The sequence below is a fragment of the Jatropha curcas genome, chromosome 1, assembly GCF_041381405.1.
Source record: "Jatropha curcas cultivar XTBG-Jc1 chromosome 1, XTBG_Jcur_1.0, whole genome shotgun sequence".
In the NCBI taxonomy this organism is placed as follows: domain Eukaryota; kingdom Viridiplantae; phylum Streptophyta; class Magnoliopsida; order Malpighiales; family Euphorbiaceae; genus Jatropha; species Jatropha curcas.
In genome coordinates this window covers 25,402,300-25,428,479 of record NC_143151.1, presented here as the reverse complement: position 1 = coordinate 25,428,479, position 26,180 = coordinate 25,402,300, and the positions used below count along the sequence as shown (strand labels likewise).

Below are 26,180 nucleotides of genomic sequence, written 5' to 3'. Positions count from 1 at the left end.
TTATACATATCTTCAAAGGATTAAAAATCAACTAGAAGATAAAGATATTCAAACTAGAATTAGAAAATTAAGAACATTTATGGAAAATAGATTATGTGCAGATCACCCAAATGCATTTTGGAATCGTAAACAACACATAGTAGATTTACCTTATGAGAAGGATTTTGATGAAAAATCCATTACAACTAAAGCTCGGCCTATTCAAATGAGCCCTGAACTCATAGACCATTGTAAAAAAGAAATTCAGGATTTAGAAAATAAAAACTTAATTAGCAAATCTAGAAGTCCTTGGTCTTGTGCAGCTTTTTATGTCAATAAAAATGCTGAAATAGAAAGAGGAGTACCTAGATTAGTAATTAATTATAAACCACTGAACACAGCCTTAAAATGGATACGATATCCATTACCTAATAAAAAAGATTTATTAAAACAATTATATAAGGCAAATATTTTTAGTAAATTTGATATGAAATCTGGTTACTGGCAGATCCAGATTCATCCTGATGATAGATATAAAACAGCTTTCACAGTTCCCTTCGGTCAATACGAATGGAATGTAATGCCTTTTGGATTAAAAAATGCTCCTTCTGAGTTTCAGAGGATCATGAATGATATATTTAACCCCCATAGTGAATTTTGTATAGTATACATTGATGATGTTCTAGTTTTTAGTAGAACATTAGAAGAACATTTTAAACACTTAAAAACATTTTGCATGGTAATTGAAATGAATGGATTAGCATTGAGTAAAACTAAAATGGACTTATTTAAAACTAAAGTTCGGTTTTTGGGTCATTATATAGAACAGGGTATTATCCAGCCCATAGAACGAGCTATGGTTTTTGGGACTAAGTTCCCTGATGAATTAACCAATAAAACCCAACTTCAACGTTTTCTTGGATGTTTAAATTATGTTATAGATTTTTATCCAAACCTCAATTGCATAATAAAACCATTACATGATAGGCTTAAGAAAAATGCTGGCCCATGGACAGCCCAGCATACACAGTTAGTAAAAAAGATAAAGGCCTTAGTAACAGAAATTCCATATCTTTATATCCCTGATCCAACAGCTTTTAAAATTGTTGAAACCGATGCTTCAGATGTTGGATATGGCGGTATTTTAAAACAAGTAATTAATGGTAAAGAACGTATTATTCAGTATACGTCTGGTCATTGGAACCAAACTCAAATAAACTATTCTACTATTAAAAAGGAGATTTTAAGTATAGTAATTTGCATAAACAAATTCCAATCTGATTTATTAAATCAAAAATTTTTACTTCGTATTGATTGTAAATCTGCAAAAGATGTTTTACAAAAAGATGTAAAAAATCTGGCTTCTAAACAAATTTTTGCTAGATGGCAAGCTTTACTTAGTATATTTGAATTTGATATTGAATTTATTCAAGGCGATAAAAACAACATTCCAGACTTTCTGACTCGAGAATTCTTACAGAACAATGGGCAGGAAAAAGGATAAGGGCAAAGCCCCTAAAGAAGAACCTGAATCACCTACTAAAGCTCTTTCTGAGCATTCAGAAGATTTACCTAAAACCCTAGACACTAAAATTTCTCCAGATCTTAAAAAATGGATTGAACAGTTAAGTCAATCCCCTGAAGTGTTCAAGGCGTTACAAAGTATAGCGTCCTCTTCCACAGAGGCGCCAGGTATGTCTTCTACACCTAAAGCGATCGTACCCGTTCATGGTACGGCTAGTCTGTCTCAAACGGTAGACAGTAAAGACTTATCAAATCCGTTGATGGCTGTGGGTTTGCCAAAAATCCAGTATACTCCAGGTATACATAAATGGTTTGTTAAAAATAATTTTGATTATGAAATTGAAATTGAGGATGGATATAACAATATTAATCCTTGGTCTGTTTTAAAACAATATTATCCTGAGGATTGGTATTTTCCTCCAACTGACCTTTCAAAACCTCAAGAATATTATCATAATATTCTTTTGGATACAGGCTCCGTAAAAATTAAACATAATTATGATTCAAAAAATAAATCGATTATTTTGTATTCTTCACTTAAAATCCACAGGATTCTTCATCCCAAGGATTGGCCTAAACCCTCTCTTTATACACCTGTACAATTTAAAGTTTTATATAAACATGTACACAGTACTGTTTACAATTATTTTGATTACCGCGATGCATGGGAAAAGGTTTTTGCTATTCAAAATCCCACTGCTACGCATTCATGGTTAATCTATTTTGATACTTCCTTCCGTACTGACTGTAAGGTGCCTAACTGGTTTAAAAGATGGTGGCAAACAAGGGGTATTTCCAATGAAATTCTCCCTCCTCCAATCCAGACCTTATATCAGTATTTTAAAGCCCATTATAAACCTAGTACTGCAGAAGCCCATATTCCTTCCCTTATGTATTATTGTATGGCCTTCTTCACGCCCTGGGTATATCAATGGTATTTGGACACTCAGTATGCCGTAGGAACATATCAGATTCCTATGTTGGTAAAAAGACACAAGATTAAATGGTGGGGATCATTCAAGAACTCTACCACGGAACTTAAAATTGATCTCTGGATACGTGATAAATTAAAACAGGTTTCTCCATTAACCTATGCAACCACTCTTGCACTAAAAGATCAACCGACTTTCGGAATCCAAAAAGCACAGTGCCAAGCAAGGTTAGCTGCTGCTAAAACTCCAGATGAGTATAAAAGAATCTGTCAAGAAATGCTTCAGCATCTTTCAACAGATTCTGATTCTCCAGTAAAACCCTCATCAAGTAAAAAGCATGCAGACTGTTCCAGTAAAATATCTAAATCAAGCAAACAGAGGTGGGCTGACATGGCTTCCTCTTCTTCATCAACATCATTCCCACTATCCTCCAACGAAGATAGTAATGATGAAGCTTTTGAATCCATTATAGTCAAAAGTAAAGCTGATAAGGCAAAAGAAAAATTAAAGCAAAAAAGCAAAGCAAAGAAAAAAGAAAAGAAAAAGAAGGACACATCGTCCTCATCTGAGTAAAAGGCAGGTGAAACCTTATTTCACCATCATTCAATGGTAAAGGCCAAATCACTGTTTCTACAGGAAAAGCCAAACGCATTATCCACAGTAAAGATTCCATGGCAGACAACCAACTGTTCATCCACAGTAAAAGTCAACACTATTCAAGATTCGGTGGCAGACCAAGCACTATTCATAAATAGTAAAAGTAGAATAGTAAAGATTCTTTTCTATGTTATTTAAAGAGAGCCTATCCTCTTGTGATGGAATAAGCTTGTACAACAATATACTAAACACTCTCTCATCCTCTCCCCCAAAAGTTCTTTGTAAGCATTCAACGTTCGAAGTCTGGATTGTAAACTTTAAACTTGTAAGTTTAAATTTGAATTTCATATTTAAATAAAGTTATTTATTTAAATTTATAAATTGCTACTACTAAGCCCTGTTAAAGGCTTCCTTCTCTTCTCCCTCCACACTCTGACTTAGTTCTGGGGATCCCAGGCTAAGGTTGCAGGAACCCTCAACCTTAAACAATTAAAATTGGTTGAGTTAATTGATAAATATTATTTTGTAAATTTATAAGTATGCTCTGTGGTTGCACCTTCGTGTGATCTTCCACATCAGAAATATTGTTCATAAACATATACTGTTCATTCACTGTTTAGATTAAAACGGATACTGTTTATCTTTAAACAACTACTGTTTAAATTAAAATTCTTTGGTATATCAGCTGGAAACACATAACCTCCTGGTGTTTATCATTGCACTTGATAAACAAGGGAAACTTTGTGCTACAACGCTAAGTACCATATGAATTATATTCATGTTTTTGTAAATCTAAGAGAAAATAATATTTTGATTACAATATATAATATTAATTTAAATATTTTTGAAATATTAATTGATTTAAATAATAGATCTATTTTAGTTGATATATTTGATATAAATTTGGATAATATAAATCATTTATTGTTTGAAATATAATTGATACTTAAATCGGTCGATCTTGGAGTGTTTTGGTATCAGAGCCTAGGATTGCCTATAAAGAAATAATTGATACTTATTTCTAGAGAAGGATTAAACACTAGTATATTGGCAGTAGTAAGAGATGCTAGATTTTTAAATTTTCAAGATTCTTTATTAGGGTCTGTTGAAACAAGCTTAAGTGAAGGACCGATCTCTTTTGAGGTTTATCCAGATATGACTGTTTCTTTAAATGATCTTAATATTTTAGAAAGTATAATTTTAGAAGTTAAAACTCATAATTATAAAATGAAGCAAGGATCTATCCCAATTGCTTTAATCTATAAAATCCATTATAAAGCTATGAATTCAGCTTTTAGTACTAAATACAAATTACAACCAAAAATTGGAGAAACTAAATTTCTTCAAACTGATTTGGCTAAAACAAACACCGTTATACCTAAAACCATCCAATGGAAGGATATCACCTTACCAGAGGAATGGATTTTGGAAGGGATTGTCCCTCCCCCTGAACCAGAACCTGTTAAACCAAATGTCAATTTACAAAAAATTGAACAATTTGAAGATGGTAAAGTAACTTTAAAATTTAATAGGAGTCAAAGTTCTAGGTATACAGGATCTACATCTTCTGTGGTTATAGATAATGATAAGCCGAAAATACCTTCAGTAATTTATGCAAGATATAAAGAAAATGAACCTAAACCAATTATTCAAACCTTAGTAAAACCTAGGTATTCTACATCAGATATACCTACATCTAGTCAATCATTTAAAATGAAAGGAGTTGATTATAGTAATTCAGTCCCACAGGCAGTTTATAACCCTGTTGACAATTATTTAAATCAACAATCTAATTTAGTAAATAATTCACCAGAGTCACCAACAGCTTCAGCTATAACTGAAAACGTTAGTGAAATAAATAGAGAATTAAATGTTTTAACTAAAGAAGATATTAGTAAGGACTTAGTAAAAGAAATTACAAAAACCAAAAATTTAATGAAGTTTAATAAAATATTGAAAACTCATAATTTTGAAGCTTTAAAAGAAGAATATGTTGAATATCAACTTCAAACTCAGACTAAAATTAAATTTTTAGATTGGTTCTCATTAATTAAAAATAATTCAAATAAAAGTCTTAACCCAATAATAATTCGTGATAAAAGACCAGAATGGATAGTAAATGATAGGATAATTCAAAGTGATTTTCCTCCTAAAGCCATTAGTAAATTTAAATATCAAGATAATGATATTACTTGTGCACCATATAAAGTAGCTAGAGAAAATGATTCAGATAAAAAATTAATTGAACAAAATAATTTTAGTAATGCTAGTTTAATTTGTCTGAATACACAATTAAAAAAGATAGAACAATTACTTCAGGATAAACCTATAGTAATTGAACAATCTAAAGGAAAAGAATTAGTAAAGTCACATATGTTTAAACCATTTCAGGTATCTAAGTCTAGTCAAAAGGAATTAAATTCACAATTCATAGGAGCTTTAAAACACCAACTTCGTCAACTTGAAGCAAGTTCGGGACCTACTCCCCAAGTAGTTCAGGATTCTTCTGATGCTTCCAGAAATATAAATCTTTTAGAAGAAACTTCTAGCTCTGAAGATAGTAAACCTGACTCAGATAGTGCTCAACAATTTGTAAATAATATAACCCATAGAGAAATAGTCTCTAGGGCCCCAGACTTAGGACTAATTGATAAACCTCCATACATATCCCAATTTCATTATAATGCTAATACATTATATGAATGGAATATTGATGGATTATCTGAATATAAAATCTTAAGTATTTTGCAACAAATGACCATGGCTGCAAATGCTTATAAAATCCAGTCACCTATATATGATAAAGCCGTTGCTGAAATCCTCATTGCAGGATTTACAGGACAATTAAAGGGATGGTGGGATTACCATCTCACTGAAAAAGATCAATTAGATATTTTAAATGCAGTTCAAGTAAATGACCAGGATCAACCTTTATTTGATGAAAATGGTGAACCTATTCAAGATGCAGTTGCAACTTTAATATTAACCATTTCATTACATTTTATAGGAGATCCATCACATATAAAAGATAAAAATGCTGAACTTTTAAGCAATTTAAAATGTAAACACTTAGGTCAATTTCAATTATATAAAACCACTTTTTTTACACGATTAATGTTAAGAGAAGATTCTAATCAAGCTTTTTGGAAAGAAAAATTCTTAGCTGGTTTACCCTATTTTTTAGGAGAAAGGGTTAGGAATTATATTAAACAACAACATGGTAACCCAATTCCATACAATAAATTAACTTATGGTCAATTAATAAGTATAATTCAGAAAGAAGGATTACAAATTTGTCAAGATTTAAAACTTCAAAAGACTTTAAAATATGAATTAAAAAAGACTAAACAAGAATTAGGAAGTTTTTGTAAACAATTTGATTATAGTATAACCCCGACTCAGCAATGTAGTGGTCAATGTTCTAAACCATCAAGTTCTAGGAAACACTATAAAAAACATTATCGATCTAAGCCTAGTAAAGAAGACTATTATCGTAAAGATAAAACTAGATATCATAAGAAAAATAAAAATAAAAAACCATATAAAAAGTCTGAAAAAATTTCATACAAGGATTTAACTTGTTATAAATGTGGTAAGAAAGGACATACATCAAAATTTTGTAAATTCAATAAGAAATTGCATGAGTTAAAATTAGAAGATGATGTTATAAATAAAATTCATGAATTGTATCTTACTTCTGATACATCAGATTCTGAGATACAAGAAAGTGAACATCAAATTGATGAACTTGGTTCAACAACCAGTTCTTCAGAAAAATCAATAAATATGTTAACTAAAGATCAAAGTACACTCTTAGAAGTAGTAAATACTCTCACAGATAATGATCTTAAAAGTCAACTTCTTAAAAAATTAATTAAAAGTTTTGAAGAAGATAAAGAAGTAAAAATTATCACACCTAAAATTCAGACTAATACTTATGATTTAACTACTATATTAAATAAGAACAAAAAACTAGAAACAAAAATGTCATTAGAAGATCTATATAAAGAAGTTAGAATTTTAAAACATGAAGTAAAAGAATTAAAACATCAAGCACAAGTACATGATGCCAAAATAAAACATCTAGAAACTCAATTGGTATCTAGTTCCTCTTCGGATGAACCAGATGATAAAATAACAGATGGAATAAATGAGCTAAATGAAGATGAAGAAATAAGTCCACATTTTCTCTTTCTTTTACAAGAAATAACATCTAGAAAATATTTAGTAAAATTAACTTTACAAATTTCACATGATTTTATAATCAATGGTATAGCTTTATTCGACACAGGAGCAGATTTAAATTGTATAAAATCTGATTTAATACCACATAGATTTTGGTCAGAAACACATGAAAAACTAACTACAGCTAATAAATCTAAACTAGAAATTCTTGGTAAAATTGAAGCAGATATTATAAATAATGAATTAGAAATTAAAACGATATTCTTACTTTCGCCACAGATCAATTATATGGTAATCTTAGGTACACCATTCATTAACCTAATTACACCATATTCTGTAAAAGAAGATTGTATTAAATTCAAAGTAAAAGGAAGTAGAGCTAGGTTAGAATTTACTGAAAAACCTAGGAGAAAAAATTTAAATTTATTAAAAGCTCATTCTATTAAAACTTTGGAAATGAATTCTTTAATAAAATCTAAAGAAGAAGACTTAAATAATTTGAGAAATTATACATATCTTCAAAGGATTAAAAATCAACTAGAAGATAAAGATATTCAAACTAGAATTAGAAAATTAAGAACATTTATGGAAAATAGATTATGTGCAGATCACCCAAATGCATTTTGGAATCGTAAACAACACATAGTAGATTTACCTTATGAGAAGGATTTTGATGAAAAATCCATTACAACTAAAGCTCGGCCTATTCAAATGAGCCCTGAACTCATAGACCATTGTAAAAAAGAAATTCAGGATTTAGAAAATAAAAACTTAATTAGCAAATCTAGAAGTCCTTGGTCTTGTGCAGCTTTTTATGTCAATAAAAATGCTGAAATAGAAAGAGGAGTACCTAGATTAGTAATTAATTATAAACCACTGAACACAGCCTTAAAATGGATACGATATCCATTACCTAATAAAAAAGATTTATTAAAACAATTATATAAGGCAAATATTTTTAGTAAATTTGATATGAAATCTGGTTACTGGCAGATCCAGATTCATCCTGATGATAGATATAAAACAGCTTTCACAGTTCCCTTCGGTCAATACGAATGGAATGTAATGCCTTTTGGATTAAAAAATGCTCCTTCTGAGTTTCAGAGGATCATGAATGATATATTTAACCCCCATAGTGAATTTTGTATAGTATACATTGATGATGTTCTAGTTTTTAGTAGAACATTAGAAGAACATTTTAAACACTTAAAAACATTTTGCATGGTAATTGAAATGAATGGATTAGCATTGAGTAAAACTAAAATGGACTTATTTAAAACTAAAGTTCGGTTTTTGGGTCATTATATAGAACAGGGTATTATCCAGCCCATAGAACGAGCTATGGTTTTTGGGACTAAGTTCCCTGATGAATTAACCAATAAAACCCAACTTCAACGTTTTCTTGGATGTTTAAATTATGTTATAGATTTTTATCCAAACCTCAATTGCATAATAAAACCATTACATGATAGGCTTAAGAAAAATGCTGGCCCATGGACAGCCCAGCATACACAGTTAGTAAAAAAGATAAAGGCCTTAGTAACAGAAATTCCATATCTTTATATCCCTGATCCAACAGCTTTTAAAATTGTTGAAACCGATGCTTCAGATGTTGGATATGGCGGTATTTTAAAACAAGTAATTAATGGTAAAGAACGTATTATTCAGTATACGTCTGGTCATTGGAACCAAACTCAAATAAACTATTCTACTATTAAAAAGGAGATTTTAAGTATAGTAATTTGCATAAACAAATTCCAATCTGATTTATTAAATCAAAAATTTTTACTTCGTATTGATTGTAAATCTGCAAAAGATGTTTTACAAAAAGATGTAAAAAATCTGGCTTCTAAACAAATTTTTGCTAGATGGCAAGCTTTACTTAGTATATTTGAATTTGATATTGAATTTATTCAAGGCGATAAAAACAACATTCCAGACTTTCTGACTCGAGAATTCTTACAGAACAATGGGCAGGAAAAAGGATAAGGGCAAAGCCCCTAAAGAAGAACCTGAATCACCTACTAAAGCTCTTTCTGAGCATTCAGAAGATTTACCTAAAACCCTAGACACTAAAATTTCTCCAGATCTTAAAAAATGGATTGAACAGTTAAGTCAATCCCCTGAAGTGTTCAAGGCGTTACAAAGTATAGCGTCCTCTTCCACAGAGGCGCCAGGTATGTCTTCTACACCTAAAGCGATCGTACCCGTTCATGGTACGGCTAGTCTGTCTCAAACGGTAGACAGTAAAGACTTATCAAATCCGTTGATGGCTGTGGGTTTGCCAAAAATCCAGTATACTCCAGGTATACATAAATGGTTTGTTAAAAATAATTTTGATTATGAAATTGAAATTGAGGATGGATATAACAATATTAATCCTTGGTCTGTTTTAAAACAATATTATCCTGAGGATTGGTATTTTCCTCCAACTGACCTTTCAAAACCTCAAGAATATTATCATAATATTCTTTTGGATACAGGCTCCGTAAAAATTAAACATAATTATGATTCAAAAAATAAATCGATTATTTTGTATTCTTCACTTAAAATCCACAGGATTCTTCATCCCAAGGATTGGCCTAAACCCTCTTTATACACCTGTACAATTTAAAGTTTTATATAAACATGTACACAGTACTGTTTACAATTATTTTGATTACCGCGATGCATGGGAAAAGGTTTTTGCTATTCAAAATCCCACTGCTACGCATTCATGGTTAATCTATTTTGATACTTCCTTCCGTACTGACTGTAAGGTGCCTAACTGGTTTAAAAGATGGTGGCAAACAAGGGGTATTTCCAATGAAATTCTCCCTCCTCCAATCCAGACCTTATATCAGTATTTTAAAGCCCATTATAAACCTAGTACTGCAGAAGCCCATATTCCTTCCCTTATGTATTATTGTATGGCCTTCTTCACGCCCTGGGTATATCAATGGTATTTGGACACTCAGTATGCCGTAGGAACATATCAGATTCCTATGTTGGTAAAAAGACACAAGATTAAATGGTGGGGATCATTCAAGAACTCTACCACGGAACTTAAAATTGATCTCTGGATACGTGATAAATTAAAACAGGTTTCTCCATTAACCTATGCAACCACTCTTGCACTAAAAGATCAACCGACTTTCGGAATCCAAAAAGCACAGTGCCAAGCAAGGTTAGCTGCTGCTAAAACTCCAGATGAGTATAAAAGAATCTGTCAAGAAATGCTTCAGCATCTTTCAACAGATTCTGATTCTCCAGTAAAACCCTCATCAAGTAAAAAGCATGCAGACTGTTCCAGTAAAATATCTAAATCAAGCAAACAGAGGTGGGCTGACATGGCTTCCTCTTCTTCATCAACATCATTCCCACTATCCTCCAACGAAGATAGTAATGATGAAGCTTTTGAATCCATTATAGTCAAAAGTAAAGCTGATAAGGCAAAAGAAAAATTAAAGCAAAAAAGCAAAGCAAAGAAAAAAGAAAAGAAAAAGAAGGACACATCGTCCTCATCTGAGTAAAAGGCAGGTGAAACCTTATTTCACCATCATTCAATGGTAAAGGCCAAATCACTGTTTCTACAGGAAAAGCCAAACGCATTATCCACAGTAAAGATTCCATGGCAGACAACCAACTGTTCATCCACAGTAAAAGTCAACACTATTCAAGATTCGGTGGCAGACCAAGCACTATTCATAAATAGTAAAAGTAGAATAGTAAAGATTCTTTTCTATGTTATTTAAAGAGAGCCTATCCTCTTGTGATGGCATAAGCTTGTATAACAATATACTAAACACTCTCTCATCCTCTCCCCCAAAAGTTCTTTGTAAGCATTCAACGTTCGAAGTCTGGATTGTAAACTTTAAACTTGTAAGTTTAAATTTGAATTTCATATTTAAATAAAGTTATTTATTTAAATTTATAAATTGCTACTACTAAGCCCTGTTAAAGGCTTCCTTCTCTTCTCCCTCCACACTCTGACTTAGTTCTGGGGATCCCAGGCTAAGGTTGCAGGAACCCTCAACCTTAAACAATTAAAATTGGTTGAGTTAATTGATAAATATTATTTTGTAAATTTATAAGTATGCTCTGTGGTTGCACCTTCGTGTGATCTTCCACATCAGAAATATTGTTCATAAACATATACTGTTCATTCACTGTTTAGATTAAAACGGATACTGTTTATCTTTAAACAACTACTGTTTAAATTAAAATTCTTTGGTATATCAGCTGGAAACACATAACCTCCTGGTGTTTATCATTGCACTTGATAAACAAGGGAAACTTTGTGCTACAACGCTAAGTACCATATGAATTATATTCATGTTTTTGTAAATCTAAGAGAAAATAATATTTTGATTACAATATATAATATTAATTTAAATATTTTTGAAATATTAATTGATTTAAATAATAGATCTATTTTAGTTGATATATTTGATATAAATTTGGATAATATAAATCATTTATTGTTTGAAATATAATTGATACTTAAATCGGTCGATCTTGGAGTGTTTTGGTATCAGAGCCAACGATTTAGGTATTGGTTACTATCACCCAATAAAGTATTAATTTTATACTATATTAATGAAGCTTTTAGCTTTGCCCACTGAGCCGATTCCATATGAACCCGTTGTAAGACCCATTTGTTGAAATTTGTTGGGCAGTGAAGGGTATAACCGGAGGGCATAATCGGGTAGCTTCTAGATTCTTTAATATATTATACAATGGATCCTTTATTGTGTCGATCTGTAAGTAATATTAAATCCGATGATTCTGATTCCTCAGAAATAAAAAGAGTAATAAATAGGAATGAATTAATATTGCAAGATTTTAGTAAAGCTATAGATGATTGGGAAATACCTAAAGTAGAAGAATCTAGAAGCTAGAAGCTACCCGATTATGCCCTCCGGATTTAATATTACTTACAGATCGACACAATAAAGGATCCATTGTATAATATATTAAAGAATCTAGAAGCTACCCGATTATGCCCTCCGGTTATACCCTTCACTGCCCAACAAATTTCAACAAATGGGTCTTACAACGGGTTCATATGGAATCGGCTCAGTGGGCAAAGCTAAAAGCTTCATTAATATAGTATAAAATTAATACTTTATTGGGTGATAGTAACCAATACCTAAATCGTTGGCTCTGATACCAAAACACTCCAAGATCGACCGATTTAAGTATCAATTATATTTCAAACAATAAATGATTTATATTATCCAAATTTATATCAAATATATCAACTAAAATAGATCTATTATTTAAATCAATTAATATTTCAAAAATATTTAAATTAATATTATATATTGTAATCAAAATATTATTTTCTCTTAGATTTACAAAAACATGAATTACAAAAACATGAATATAATTCATATGGTACTTAGCGTTGTAGCACAAAGTTTCCCTTGTTTATCAAGTGCAATGATAAACACCAGGAGGTTATGTGTTTCCAGCTGATATACCAAAGAATTTTAATTTAAACAGTAGTTGTTTAAAGATAAACAGTATCCGTTTTAATCTAAACGGTGAATGAACAGTATATGTTTATGAACAATATTTCTGATGTGGAAGATCACACGAAGGTGCAACCACAGAGCATACTTATAAATTTACAAAATAATATTTATCAATTAACTCAACCAATTTTAATTGTTTAAGGTTGAGGGTTCCTGCAACCTTAGCCTGGGATCCCCAGAACTAAGTCAGAGTGTGGAGGGAGAAGAGAAGGAAGCCTTTAACAGGGCTTAGTAGTAGCAATTTATAAATTTAAATAAATAACTTTATTTAAATATGAAATTCAAATTTAAACTTACAAGTTTAAAGTTTACAATCCAGACTTCGAACGTTGAATGCTTACAAAGAACTTTTGGGGGAGAGGATGAGAGAGTGTTTAGTATATTGTTATACAAGCTTCTTCCATCACAAGAGGATAGGCTCTCTTTAAATAACATAGAAAAGAATCTTTACTATTCTACTTTTACTATTTATGAATAGTGCTTGGTCTGCCACCGAATCTTGAATAGTGTTGACTTTTACTGTGGATGAACAGTTGGTTGTCTGCCATGGAATCTTTACTGTGGATAATGCGTTTGGCTTTTCCTGTAGAAACAGTGATTTGGCCTTTACCATTGAATGATGGTGAAATAAGGTTTCACCTGCCTTTTACTCAGATGAGGACGATGTGTCCTTCTTTTTCTTTTCTTTTTTCTTTGCTTTGCTTTTTTGCTTTAATTTTTCTTTTGCCTTATCAGCTTTACTTTTGACTATAATGGATTCAAAAGCTTCATCATTACTATCTTCGTTGGAGGATAGTGGGAATGATGTTGATGAAGAAGAGGAAGCCATGTCAGCCCACCTCTGTTTGCTTGATTTAGATATTTTACTGGAACAGTCTGCATGCTTTTTACTTGATGAGGGTTTTACTGGAGAATCAGAATCTGTTGAAAGATGCTGAAGCATTTCTTGACAGATTCTTTTATACTCATCTGGAGTTTTAGCAGCAGCTAACCTTGCTTGGCACTGTGCTTTTTGGATTCCGAAAGTCGGTTGATCTTTTAGTGCAAGAGTGGTTGCATAGGTTAATGGAGAAACCTGTTTTAATTTATCACGTATCCAGAGATCAATTTTAAGTTCCGTGGTAGAGTTCTTGAATGATCCCCACCATTTAATCTTGTGTCTTTTTACCAACATAGGAATCTGATATGTTCCTACGGCATACTGAGTGTCCAAATACCATTGATATACCCAGGGCGTGAAGAAGGCCATACAATAATACATAAGGGAAGGAATATGGGCTTCTGCAGTACTAGGTTTATAATGGGCTTTAAAATACTGATATAAGGTCTGGATTGGAGGAGGGAGAATTTCATTGGAAATACCCCTTGTTTGCCACCATCTTTTAAACCAGTTAGGCACCTTACAGTCAGTACGGAAGGAAGTATCAAAATAGATTAACCATGAATGCGTAGCAGTGGGATTTTGAATAGCAAAAACCTTTTCCCATGCATCGCGGTAATCAAAATAATTGTAAACAGTACTGTGTACATGTTTATATAAAACTTTAAATTGTACAGGTGTATAAAGAGAGGGTTTAGGCCAATCCTTGGGATGAAGAATCCTGTGGATTTTAAGTGAAGAATACAAAATAATCGATTTATTTTTTGAATCATAATTATGTTTAATTTTTACGGAGCCTGTATCCAAAAGAATATTATGATAATATTCTTGAGGTTTTGAAAGGTCAGTTGGAGGAAAATACCAATCCTCAGGATAATATTGTTTTAAAACAGACCAAGGATTAATATTGTTATATCCATCCTCAATTTCAATTTCATAATCAAAATTATTTTTAACAAACCATTTATGTATACCTGGAGTATACTGGATTTTTGGCAAACCCACAGCCATCAACGGATTTGATAAGTCTTTACTGTCTACCGTTTGAGACAGACTAGCCGTACCATGAACGGGTACGATCGCTTTAGGTGTAGAAGACATACCTGGCGCCTCTGTGGAAGAGGACGCTATACTTTGTAACGCCTTGAACACTTCAGGGGATTGACTTAACTGTTCAATCCATTTTTTAAGATCTGGAGAAATTTTAGTGTCTAGGGTTTTAGGTAAATCTTCTGAATGCTCAGAAAGAGCTTTAGTAGGTGATTCAGGTTCTTCTTTAGGGGCTTTGCCCTTATCCTTTTTCCTGCCCATTGTTCTGTAAGAATTCTCGAGTCAGAAAGTCTGGAATGTTGTTTTTATCGCCTTGAATAAATTCAATATCAAATTCAAATATACTAAGTAAAGCTTGCCATCTAGCAAAAATTTGTTTAGAAGCCAGATTTTTTACATCTTTTTGTAAAACATCTTTTGCAGATTTACAATCAATACGAAGTAAAAATTTTTGATTTAATAAATCAGATTGGAATTTGTTTATGCAAATTACTATACTTAAAATCTCCTTTTTAATAGTAGAATAGTTTATTTGAGTTTGGTTCCAATGACCAGACGTATACTGAATAATACGTTCTTTACCATTAATTACTTGTTTTAAAATACCGCCATATCCAACATCTGAAGCATCGGTTTCAACAATTTTAAAAGCTGTTGGATCAGGGATATAAAGATATGGAATTTCTGTTACTAAGGCCTTTATCTTTTTTACTAACTGTGTATGCTGGGCTGTCCATGGGCCAGCATTTTTCTTAAGCCTATCATGTAATGGTTTTATTATGCAATTGAGGTTTGGATAAAAATCTATAACATAATTTAAACATCCAAGAAAACGTTGAAGTTGGGTTTTATTGGTTAATTCATCAGGGAACTTAGTCCCAAAAACCATAGCTCGTTCTATGGGCTGGATAATACCCTGTTCTATATAATGACCCAAAAACCGAACTTTAGTTTTAAATAAGTCCATTTTAGTTTTACTCAATGCTAATCCATTCATTTCAATTACCATGCAAAATGTTTTTAAGTGTTTAAAATGTTCTTCTAATGTTCTACTAAAAACTAGAACATCATCAATGTATACTATACAAAATTCACTATGGAGGTTAAATATATCATTCATGATCCTCTGAAACTCAGAAGGAGCATTTTTTAATCCAAAAGGCATTACATTCCATTCGTATTGACCGAAGGGAACTGTGAAAGCTGTTTTATATCTATCATCAGGATGAATCTGGATCTGCCAGTAACCAGATTTCATATCAAATTTACTAAAAATATTTGCCTTATATAATTGTTTTAATAAATCTTTTTTATTAGGTAATGGATATCGTATCCATTTTAAGGCTGTGTTCAGTGGTTTATAATTAATTACTAATCTAGGTACTCCTCTTTCTATTTCAGCATTTTTATTGACATAAAAAGCTGCACAAGACCAAGGACTTCTAGATTTGCTAATTAAGTTTTTATTTTCTAAATCCTGAATTTCTTTTTTACAATGGTCTATGAGTTCAGGGCTCATTTGAATAGGCCGAGCTTTAGTTGTAATGGATTTTTCATCAAAATCCTTCTCATAAGGTAAATCTACTATGTGTTGTTTACGATTCCAAAATGCATTTGGGTGATCTGCACATAATCTATTTTCCATAAATGTTCTTAATTTTCTAATTCTAGTTTGAATATCTTTATCTTCTAGTTGATTTTTAATCCTTTGAAGATATGTATAATTTCTCAAATTATTTAAGTCTTCTTCTTTAGATTTTATTAAAGAATTCATTTCCAAAGTTTTAATAGAATGAGCTTTTAATAAATTTAAATTTTTTCTCCTAGGTTTTTCAGTAAATTCTAACCTAGCTCTACTTCCTTTTACTTTGAATTTAATACAATCTTCTTTTACAGAATATGGTGTAATTAGGTTAATGAATGGTGTACCTAAGATTACCATATAATTGATCTGTGGCGAAAGTAAGAATATTGTTTTAATTTCTAATTCATTATTTATAATATCTGCTTCAATTTTACCAAGAATTTCTAGTTTAGATTTATTAGCTGTAGTTAGTTTTTCATGTGTTTCTGACCAAAATCTATGTGGTATTAAATCAGATTTTATACAATTTAAATCTGCTCCTGTGTCGAATAAAGCTATACCATTTATTATAAAATCATGTGAAATTTGTAAAGTTAATTTTACTAAATATTTTCTAGATGTTATTTCTTGTAAAAGAAAGAGAAAATGTGAACTTATTTCTTCATCTTCATTTAGCTCATTTATTCCATCTGTTATTTTATCATCTGGTTCATCCGAAGAGGAACTAGATACCAATTGAGTTTCTAGATGTTTTCTTTTGCCTTATCAGCTTTACTTTTGACTATAATGGATTCAAAAGCTTCATCATTACTATCTTCGTTGGAGGATAGTGGGAATGATGTTGATGAAGAAGAGGAAGCCATGTCAGCCCACCTCTGTATATATATATATATATATATATATATATATATATAAGGTTTGTAAACAAAATGCTATGCAAATGCATGTTGATATGCATTATTTATTATTACTCACAGTGATGGAGAGCGAAATTCTAGCTTTGATGTTGTCCTGGAAGAGCACTAGATGGACCCGGGCGATCTAAGCAAAGTAAGAATGACACAAAAAGAAATAATTCTATCAGACAATATTTCTTTACCCTTCTAATATTTTTATTTTATATTCTAAATTTTTCTACGTAATTTAATCTCGATATTTAATTTCTTTTCTGTAATAATTTTTTTTTTATTTCTCTAACTTTATTTCATTTATTTTCTTCTGAAATCTATTTTATTTCCTACTAAAATCTATTTTAATTTCTACCGAAATTTATTTTATTTTTCTATCGAAAGTTATTTTGTTTTCTACCGAAATTTATTTTATTTTCTGCCGAAATTTCGGCAGCATCTCCCCTAAAAATTGGACTATCTACATGTTAAAATATCAACAATATACCAATAATTCCAAACCACACAGCCCATCCATCGGGCAATCAATCAATTCAATTGTTTCCCATCCTCCATCCGAATAACAATATCAACATTACTTTCAACTCTTAATTTCTCATTTCATTCCACTCATAATATTATTATCAAAATTCCTCAATAAATTATTTAATACTGAATTTAAGTTTAACTAACTATTGTTTTTATTAATCAATAGTTACTTCACATTAATTAATCAATAACTATTTTGAATTCATTTTGACTAACTAAATAACTAAAATTACTAACTAAATATTTTATTAATCAATAAATTAATACTCTTTAAATAAATTTCACCACATAATATTAATTAACTACGCAAAATAACTAAATTTAAATGAACTAAATTAATTTTTACCCCAAATTTATTAATTTCTGTCGCAAATTATAGATCGGACTTGCACGTGTGCTGGATCTAAACTGCGCGCACTGGGACTGCAAGCAGGTGGCTAGAGTCGTGCTGGAGTAGCTAGACCACCTGAGACCGCTCGATCTGGCCGAGGATGAAGCGCTGCTGCAGGCGGAGCTGCTGGCTGTGGCGCGCGGAGGAGCGGTGAGGCGGTGCTGCGCGCGATGGAGACCGTGCGACTGGCTGTGGATCGCGCCTCTGCTGTTGCTAGCTAAGGTCGACGCAGGCGCAGTCACAGCAAGAAAGAAGAAGAGAGGAAGAAGGAAAGGGAAAGAAAGAAAGAAAGAAGAAAGAAGAAGAAGAAGAAGAAGAAGAAGGAAAGGAGGAGGCGCTGCTGTGATGGTGAGGAGTAGAGAGATGCAGCGCTGGAAAAAAAAAGAAAGGGAATTTTCTAGATGGTTTGGGTCGAACCGGTTCGATTCGGTTCGATTCGACCCAAATCTTTGATTTTCGATTGGTTTTCGGCTTTTTCAATCGGTTTTCGGTTCGGTTTCTCACAGTGTTCGCATTAAAATATTGAAATAAATTTTCAGGCTGTCGGTTTATTAAATTTAATTAGAAAATCTTTGAAAATAAAAATTCGGGTTGTTTCAGTCTTCCCCCCTTAAAAAAAAATTCGTCCTCGAATTTTAAAATAGAATACATGTTCTTCTGAGCAGCTAGAAGGATGAATCAAGAAGATGAGATAAATATTTTTGAGTTCGTTAGTCAGACTAGTGGAACTAATTTTTATTAAATTTACGAAGACAAACCAATGGGAAGCGAATCTAATTTATAGGGAGGGCAGGATGATTATGAGATGAATCTAGCCCCAAAGTTACCTACTTTATTACAATAGTTAATTTAAACTTGAGTTGTATTATATCTACAAGTCGTCAAGTCAAGTCAAATATTCATAACCTTAAGCACAGATTCGACACTAATATTCACCTTTACACGTAAGAATTTTAATCACTTATAACCTCTGCTCAAGTAAGAGTTATTAATCTCATTAGCTCTATATCATGTGTCCTTACATTGATGTATCGTCATTTATTCTCTCACCAGCTATCACAGGCAAAGATCATCACTCCATAAGAAACTCATACACAAACCAAGTATTTAATCTTACTGATATAAGAATCCACATATGCAATCAAATTTACTACTATCCCAATTTGGACTCCTTATTTCAAAATTCAAAACCTACATGCTAACTCGTCCATTTTCCATCAATTCCAAATATTAATATCATTGCTCCTATAATCATGGAAGAAGTTTATAATTAGATAAGATAGTTGCTACCAATTCAAGGGGGTTTTAGATTATTATCAAACCACTACTACAAGCTTATTTCAAACAAAATCATGACAATTCTCTAGCTAAATGCTATCAACTGATAGGAGATCCTGACCTCTATCCCAAGTTCATCACCTATTTATCAATTTAACCATTTTCCAACATATACTATCTCCTTTCATATCCTACTAATGAGAATCCCATAAAAACAAGTAGCACATCAATTATAAAGAGAATTTAAATTCACCATCAAATCCCTATTTTAGTTATTAATTTCTGTATTCCTCTTTCCAATTTATCATACCATCCCATTTCTTAACTAATTATGACCAGAATTTATGCAACTAGCCAAGTTAGTTGTTGCCATGCCGGATACTTCTTAATTTATTTTCTACAGTTTGTAAATGCCATTCTATTATACAATTACATTCATTCAATCATAATTGCCACCAATTACTAAGAACTTCAGAATAGCTTTACATTGACTCCAACCATATCTTAATGACTCTCATCCTAATTGATATCTCAATAATTCCATGAGCAATTTTAAATGAATAAATCACCAGATTAACACATTTAGGTTAGCCATCAAGTATAGATAAGATATACTCTTAGATCGTCTTGTTAGCACATCCACTAATCTTATACTCTATATTTACAATCTTTAAATACTCGCGTGTATACTTCTCACTAAATTGGCTAAAATTATTCCAAATCTACTTGTTTGCTCTTACACAAATTTTCAATATCCCAAACAAATAGTAAATTAAAACCCAGCTAGCTTACTAATAAATGAAAATACTCTAATTACCTTTACGTTCTACTAAGGACATAAATATAATTTTCCTTCTTTATCCAATAAAACAAGTAACTTGCAAAAGTTGCACTAATTAATAGAATTTCCTTATTTTAATTGCTTTATGTCAAGAGATTAAATTTATTCACATTCGTGGTCATCTCAAACTAAGCCCCATGATCCTTTATCAACTCTTATTCCCACTCATTACTATTTTCCAACTAGATGTTATCAAATTACATAAGTCAAAATTTTCTTATCTCTCTCTCCAGTAGAAAGTCTATCTTTCTTTCTGAATATAAGTACTAAGTTCTTTCATCATCGGGATTACAATCCTTAAATCATTTATCTATTTGTATATCACCAGACATTCAATAACTTCCTACCTTTGATCTCTTTTTAGAATATGAATTTACTATATATAAACCACAAAATTCTCGAAACTCACCTTGTAAGGACCCGATTGACTCACCTCATAAGGTTGGTTATAACATCATCAATTATTTGTTTAATATTTTATTAGAGTTAGCACCGATAGTGATAAATTATTTTAAACCTCAAAGCCATTTTCCTACCTTCAATAGTGTACATGTTCCATCATTTTACCTTTAATAGTATTTCACTTCTTTTTGTCTAACTACATATTCTTAATTACTTGTTCTAAGGCTTTTTTTTTTTTTTAATTACATCATAAAATTAATATTCATGATCATTTAATTTTCTTAACATTCACTTTCTCTCTATACTCCAAGAGATAACAAGAACTTGTTTAATTATACAAACATTATTCTCCTCTATTCTTTATATTCAAATTATGTTCAAATTATATTCAAATTATATTCAAGCTTAATTTTCCTAATATAATTATCACCTAATAGAATAGCATTTCAATCCCAAAACCACTAATCTCCTTTGCTATCTTTTACTTTTATTTTATTATACTTGGTCCATAAACTTAGTCTGGCTTATTAAACATCCTACATATACTAGGGCCTTACTTATATCCCGTCTAATATACTCATGAATTCCCAAAGTATAGAAGTCTTTATCTTAAAGCTGCTGAGGTATCACTATTCCTATTTTTCTCAAATCTTGTTACCCATGATCCCTAATTTGTTAAAACTCTAAATACTGACTATCCTCATTTAAATCATACTAATTTATACTCTTCACGTTTCTGTAATTGATTCTTTTCTTAATATCCATACAATAACAGTATTAGATCCAACCTTACTTATCTAATTCATTAGTATAACATCAATTCAATAATTGGACAATTATCTCTCCATGTCCGATGTCATTCATCAATACACTTAATTATCATAGCCCACTATTTACATAACATAATTACCTTAATTCCCTTATGGAGTCATTAACTCCTTCTCAGATCATAGAATCTCCCATTAAACAAAAATCATTGTTTGTAATTCACATACCATCGAGTGTGCAACAATTATTTTAAATGTCAAAAGGCTAAATACCATTAGATTTAATTCTTACTTGTACCATATTAGACCATAAGATGCCACAATCCACACAATATCCATCACTAAATGCATACAGAGTAGAGTAATTTGTCTCTTACTACGGATCACAATTTACTTTTCTTATAACCACAATAATTTATATTATTCCCCATATTCATACCCTTGAAAAGAAATAGCTGATGGATGCTACAATACACTTTTCTCCACCAAGCAGTAATTACTTCTCATAATTAAAAATCACTTGGTATAATAATTCCACCAATATTATTCTTTATGAAAAATACTCATCACCAATTATTATAGGCGAATCACACCAAATCCTTCGATATTTAAACCTTACAAAAATCAGTTATTTACTTATACTAATTAATGTAACTATTCCATCCAGAAAAATATTTACCCCAATAACTACAATAAATTTCACCAACCAACATCATGTAAATTTCACCAAATACATATATTAATTCAAGGCACCAATTAAATAGATTCTAATGTCCTCAAATCCGAATCATTTAGTTCTCTTATTAAATAAAACTAGCAACTAATTCTCAATTCTGCAGGCACACATATACATGCACTCATGCATTTTTATGTATGTATTCTACATTCAACACATATTAAATAAAAATAGCACACTTTCATCATCTAACTTCAACTTATTAATCCTATATAACTTATCTTCTTACATACTTAAATTATATATGAATATTATTTATTCCATATAAGGATTTTTGTTTAAACCATCCCGTTAGCATCAGTAACTAAATCACATCTCTAAGAACAAGGATACAATTTTACTCCTTAAACAACTTGACTCTAACCTGATTGCGAACAACGCTGAAGAGGAAAGCAAGGAAGACTATGTCAAGACATGACAGGAATTACTCCGCAGTTACATCTAGACTTATGAACTTTTGCTCTGATACCACCTTTGTCACGACCCGTTTCCGTGGGCCGGACCGGCACTAGGGCCCAAGTAAGCATAAGGCCCCCGAGGCCCGTAGTAAGCCTAATTACTTAGCTATACATTTCGTACCATTTAATAGAAACAGTAAGTCCATACAAGTTAAGATATAAATGTAAATAAATGTTAATACAACCCGGCCCAATTTTAATATCTCCAATAAAATTTAGTTTGGGCCTAGTCATTATCAATCACGTTCATAATATGGCCATACTGATTCTCCTGTGTCTAATAATACAACCAACCGTTTATAAAACAACGCATATGGCAAGGCCCAATTGGAAGTACACGACCCTATAACTGCGGAGTTCAATAATATTCTGATAATAGAATAATTTATACATCCAAAATTAAATAACAGAAATATAAAGTTTACATTTATAACTCTGCGGAGAAGATTGCAGAGCTTCAGTTGAATCCGCTGCTTCCTAGTACCTGAGAGGTTTATTGGGGGGGGGGTGAGTTTTGCAACTCAGTGAATAGTAATAAATAATACACACCACATACAGTCAAGCAAAATGCACCCTAGTATGCTGAATGAACACACAACAGTCAATCATATGACATTACATCAACACCCACAAACAATATCACCTTCAAATAATCACATCACGTGGAAATTAGTCAGTGGAGTCACCGAACCCCTGATGAGCCGTCCTCCCACATGGCTCATCCTCTCACATGTGCACCAGGGAGCCGATCCCCCATACTGGCCGACCGGTCTAATCCTCACTTGACCAGCCCTCTCATTGTTTTTCCATTCTCTCTATTCTTTTCCATACCAACAGGAGGCAACCCGGTGGTCTCCATCCAATCTAGATCATCAAGCGCTCACAACAGGAGGCCACCCTGCGGGCTGCAATCAAATCTAGATTTTCAGGTGCGCAACAACAAGCGGCCATCCTGTGGTTTCAGAATAAACAGAATTATCAGGTGCACACGGGGGCGCCGATCTCCCATTTACCCGGCTAACAGAAACAGAATCAGGATCCATATAACAGAATCAAAATATAACAGAAATCAGAATCAGGATCCATATAACAGAAACAGTCTCACAAACCCATGGTGACCCACTTCATCCCAATTCCACACAAACAAGGCACAGTATATGCACAGCACAAGTAATCAAACAATTCTTTCAACGTATTACACCAAATCCATCCAAATATACAATTATGCAACATAAAATAAATATGAGCTTTAATATAAAAATATATATATATATATATATAAGGTTTGTAAACAAAATGCTATGCAAATACATGTTGATATGCATTATTTATTATTACTCACAGTGATGGAGAGCGAAATTCTAGCTTTGATGTTGTCCTGGAGGAGCACTAGATGGACCCGGGCGATCTAAGCAAAGTAAGAATGACACAAAAAGAAATAACTCTATCAGACAAAATATTTCTTTACCCTTCTAATATTTTTATTTTATATTCTAAATTTTTCTACGTAATTTAATCTCGATATTTAATTTCTTTTCTGTAATAATTTTTTTTTTTATTTCTCTAACTTTATTTCATTTATTTTCTTCTGAAATCTATTTTATTTCCTACTAAAATCTATTTTAATTTCTACCGAAATTTATTTTATTTTTCTATCGAAAGTTATTTTGTTTTCTACCGAAATTTATTTTGTTTTCTACCGAAATTTATTTTATTTTCTGCCGAAATTTCGGCAGCATCTCCCCTAAAAATTGGACTATCTACATGTTAAAATATCAACAATATACCAATAATTCCAAACCACACAGCCCATCCATCGGGCAATCAATCAATTCAATTGTTTCCCATCCTCCATCCGAATAACAATATCAACATTACTTTCAACTCTTAATTTCTCATTTCATTCCACTCATAATATTATTATCAAAATTCCTCAATAAATTATTTAATACTGAATTTAAGTTTAACTAACTATTGTTTTTATTAATCAATAGTTACTTCACATTAATTAATCAATAACTATTTTGAATTCATTTTGACTAACTAAATAACTAAAATTACTAACTAAATATTTTATTAATCAATAAATTAATACTCTTTAAATAAATTTCACCACATAATATTAATTAACTACGCAAAATAACTAAATTTAAATGAACTAAATTAATTTTTACCCCAAATTTATTAATTTCTGTCGCAAATTGTAGATCGGACTTGCACGCGTGCTGGATCTAAACTGCGCGCACTGGGACTGCAAGCAGGTGGCTGGAGTCGTGCTGGAGTAGCTAGACCACCTGAGACGGCGCGATCTGGCCGAGGATGAAGCGCTGCTGCAGGCGGAACTGCTGGCTGTGGCGCGCAGAGGAGCGGTGAGGCGGTGCTGCGCGCGATGGAGACGGTGCGACTGGCTGTGGATCGCGCCTCTGCTGTTGCTGGCTAAGGTCGACGCAGGCGCAGTCACAGCAAGAAAGAAGAAGAGAGGAAGAAGGAAAGGGAAAGAAAGAAAGAAAGAAAGAAAGAAGAAGAAGAAGAAGAAGAAGAAGAAGAAGGAAAGGAGGAGGCGCTGCTGTGATGGTGAGGAGTAGAGAGATGCAGCGCTGGAAAAAAAAAGAAAGGGAATTTTCTAGATGGTTTGGGTCGAACCGGTTCGATTCGGTTCGATTCGACCCAAATCTTTGATTTTCGATTGGTTTTCGACTTTTTCAATCGGTTTTCGGTTGGTTTCTTACAGTGTTCGCATTAAAATATTGAAATAAATTTTCAGGCTGTCGGTTTATTAAATTTAATTAGAAAATCTTTGAAAATAAAAATTCGGGTTGTTTCAAAAAGTGAGAGATATTTTAAAGTCAAATATTTAAGTTATATAATTTAATTTTATTAATTAAAAAAATATCTTATTAAGAAGATAATGTTTTCATGTATATATAATATAATTTCAATTGCATAAATGCATGATAAGTGTTTTAACACTGACATTAAAAAAAATTTATAATTATTTATTAAAATCTTAAAAATTTATTTTGCGTAAATAAATTTTGATATATTAGATAATTATTTTATCTTTAAAACTTTTATTTTTATAATTGTGTTGAAAAAAATAAATTTTTTATTTATACAATTAAATAGTAACATGTATATTTAATAATAAAAAATAATATCCTATTTTTGATAACCTATTATATTGGTACTAAATTATTAAGACCATGTTTAATCTAATGGCTTATGTTTAACCACTTTAAGTCTAACGGTAAAAATAATTTATATATTAATACAAAATTTCTAAAATCTGTATTATAGTTTCATCCTCAAATGGAAATATAATTCACTTCTTGCAAGTTTAAGGACATTTTCATATTATCACATTTGTATTATTTGACTTTCGCATTATTATTATTCATTTTTGTATTTACTAACAAAAAATGGAAATAATTTTTATGGAGGGATTCAGTAGTGTAGTGTAATTATAATATATAGAATAGAGAGTGTAACTTTAAAATTTGGTATTCTTGCTAGTGTATTTGACCAACTATTTACCGGCAAAATTAATAATTAAGCTTTACAGTATAATAAAACTATAATGCAAGAATTAAATAGTGTACTTTTTAATTTATTTGGACTAA

At 31.5% G+C, this 26,180-nt stretch overlaps 1 protein-coding gene across 2 annotated transcripts; it reads right to left on the bottom strand.

The window, feature by feature from the left end:
• Positions 1 to 5,460: 5,460 nt before the first annotated feature.
• LOC110009265 (uncharacterized) lies at positions 5,461 to 25,155 on the bottom strand. Of its 2 annotated transcripts, none has more exons than XR_016318860.1 (5): positions 24,735 to 25,138; positions 23,903 to 23,968; positions 22,986 to 23,044; positions 17,227 to 17,292; positions 5,461 to 5,583 (listed from the first exon to the last, which is right to left on the bottom strand). XR_016318860.1 is itself a non-coding variant. In XM_089716459.1 (5 exons), exon 5 carries the CDS (start codon positions 14,925 to 14,927, stop codon positions 13,383 to 13,385), a length of 1,545 nt encoding a protein of 514 aa, XP_089572585.1. In that variant the 5' UTR covers positions 14,928 to 14,931; positions 17,227 to 17,292; positions 22,986 to 23,044; positions 23,903 to 23,968; positions 24,735 to 25,155; the 3' UTR covers positions 12,978 to 13,382. The 2 variants fall into 2 exon arrangements, 1 of the variants encoding a protein (XP_089572585.1); XM_089716459.1 differs by lacking the exon at positions 5,461 to 5,583 and adding an exon at positions 12,978 to 14,931 and having other exon boundaries at positions 24,735 to 25,155.
• Between the last annotated feature and the right edge of the window lie 1,025 nt (positions 25,156 to 26,180).

What these genes read in the sequence shown, in the direction of transcription:
- LOC110009265 (XM_089716459.1), bottom strand. Translation starts at nt 14,927, where the DNA reads ATGGGCAGGAAAAAGGATAAGGGCAAAGCCCCTAAAGAAGAACCTGAA.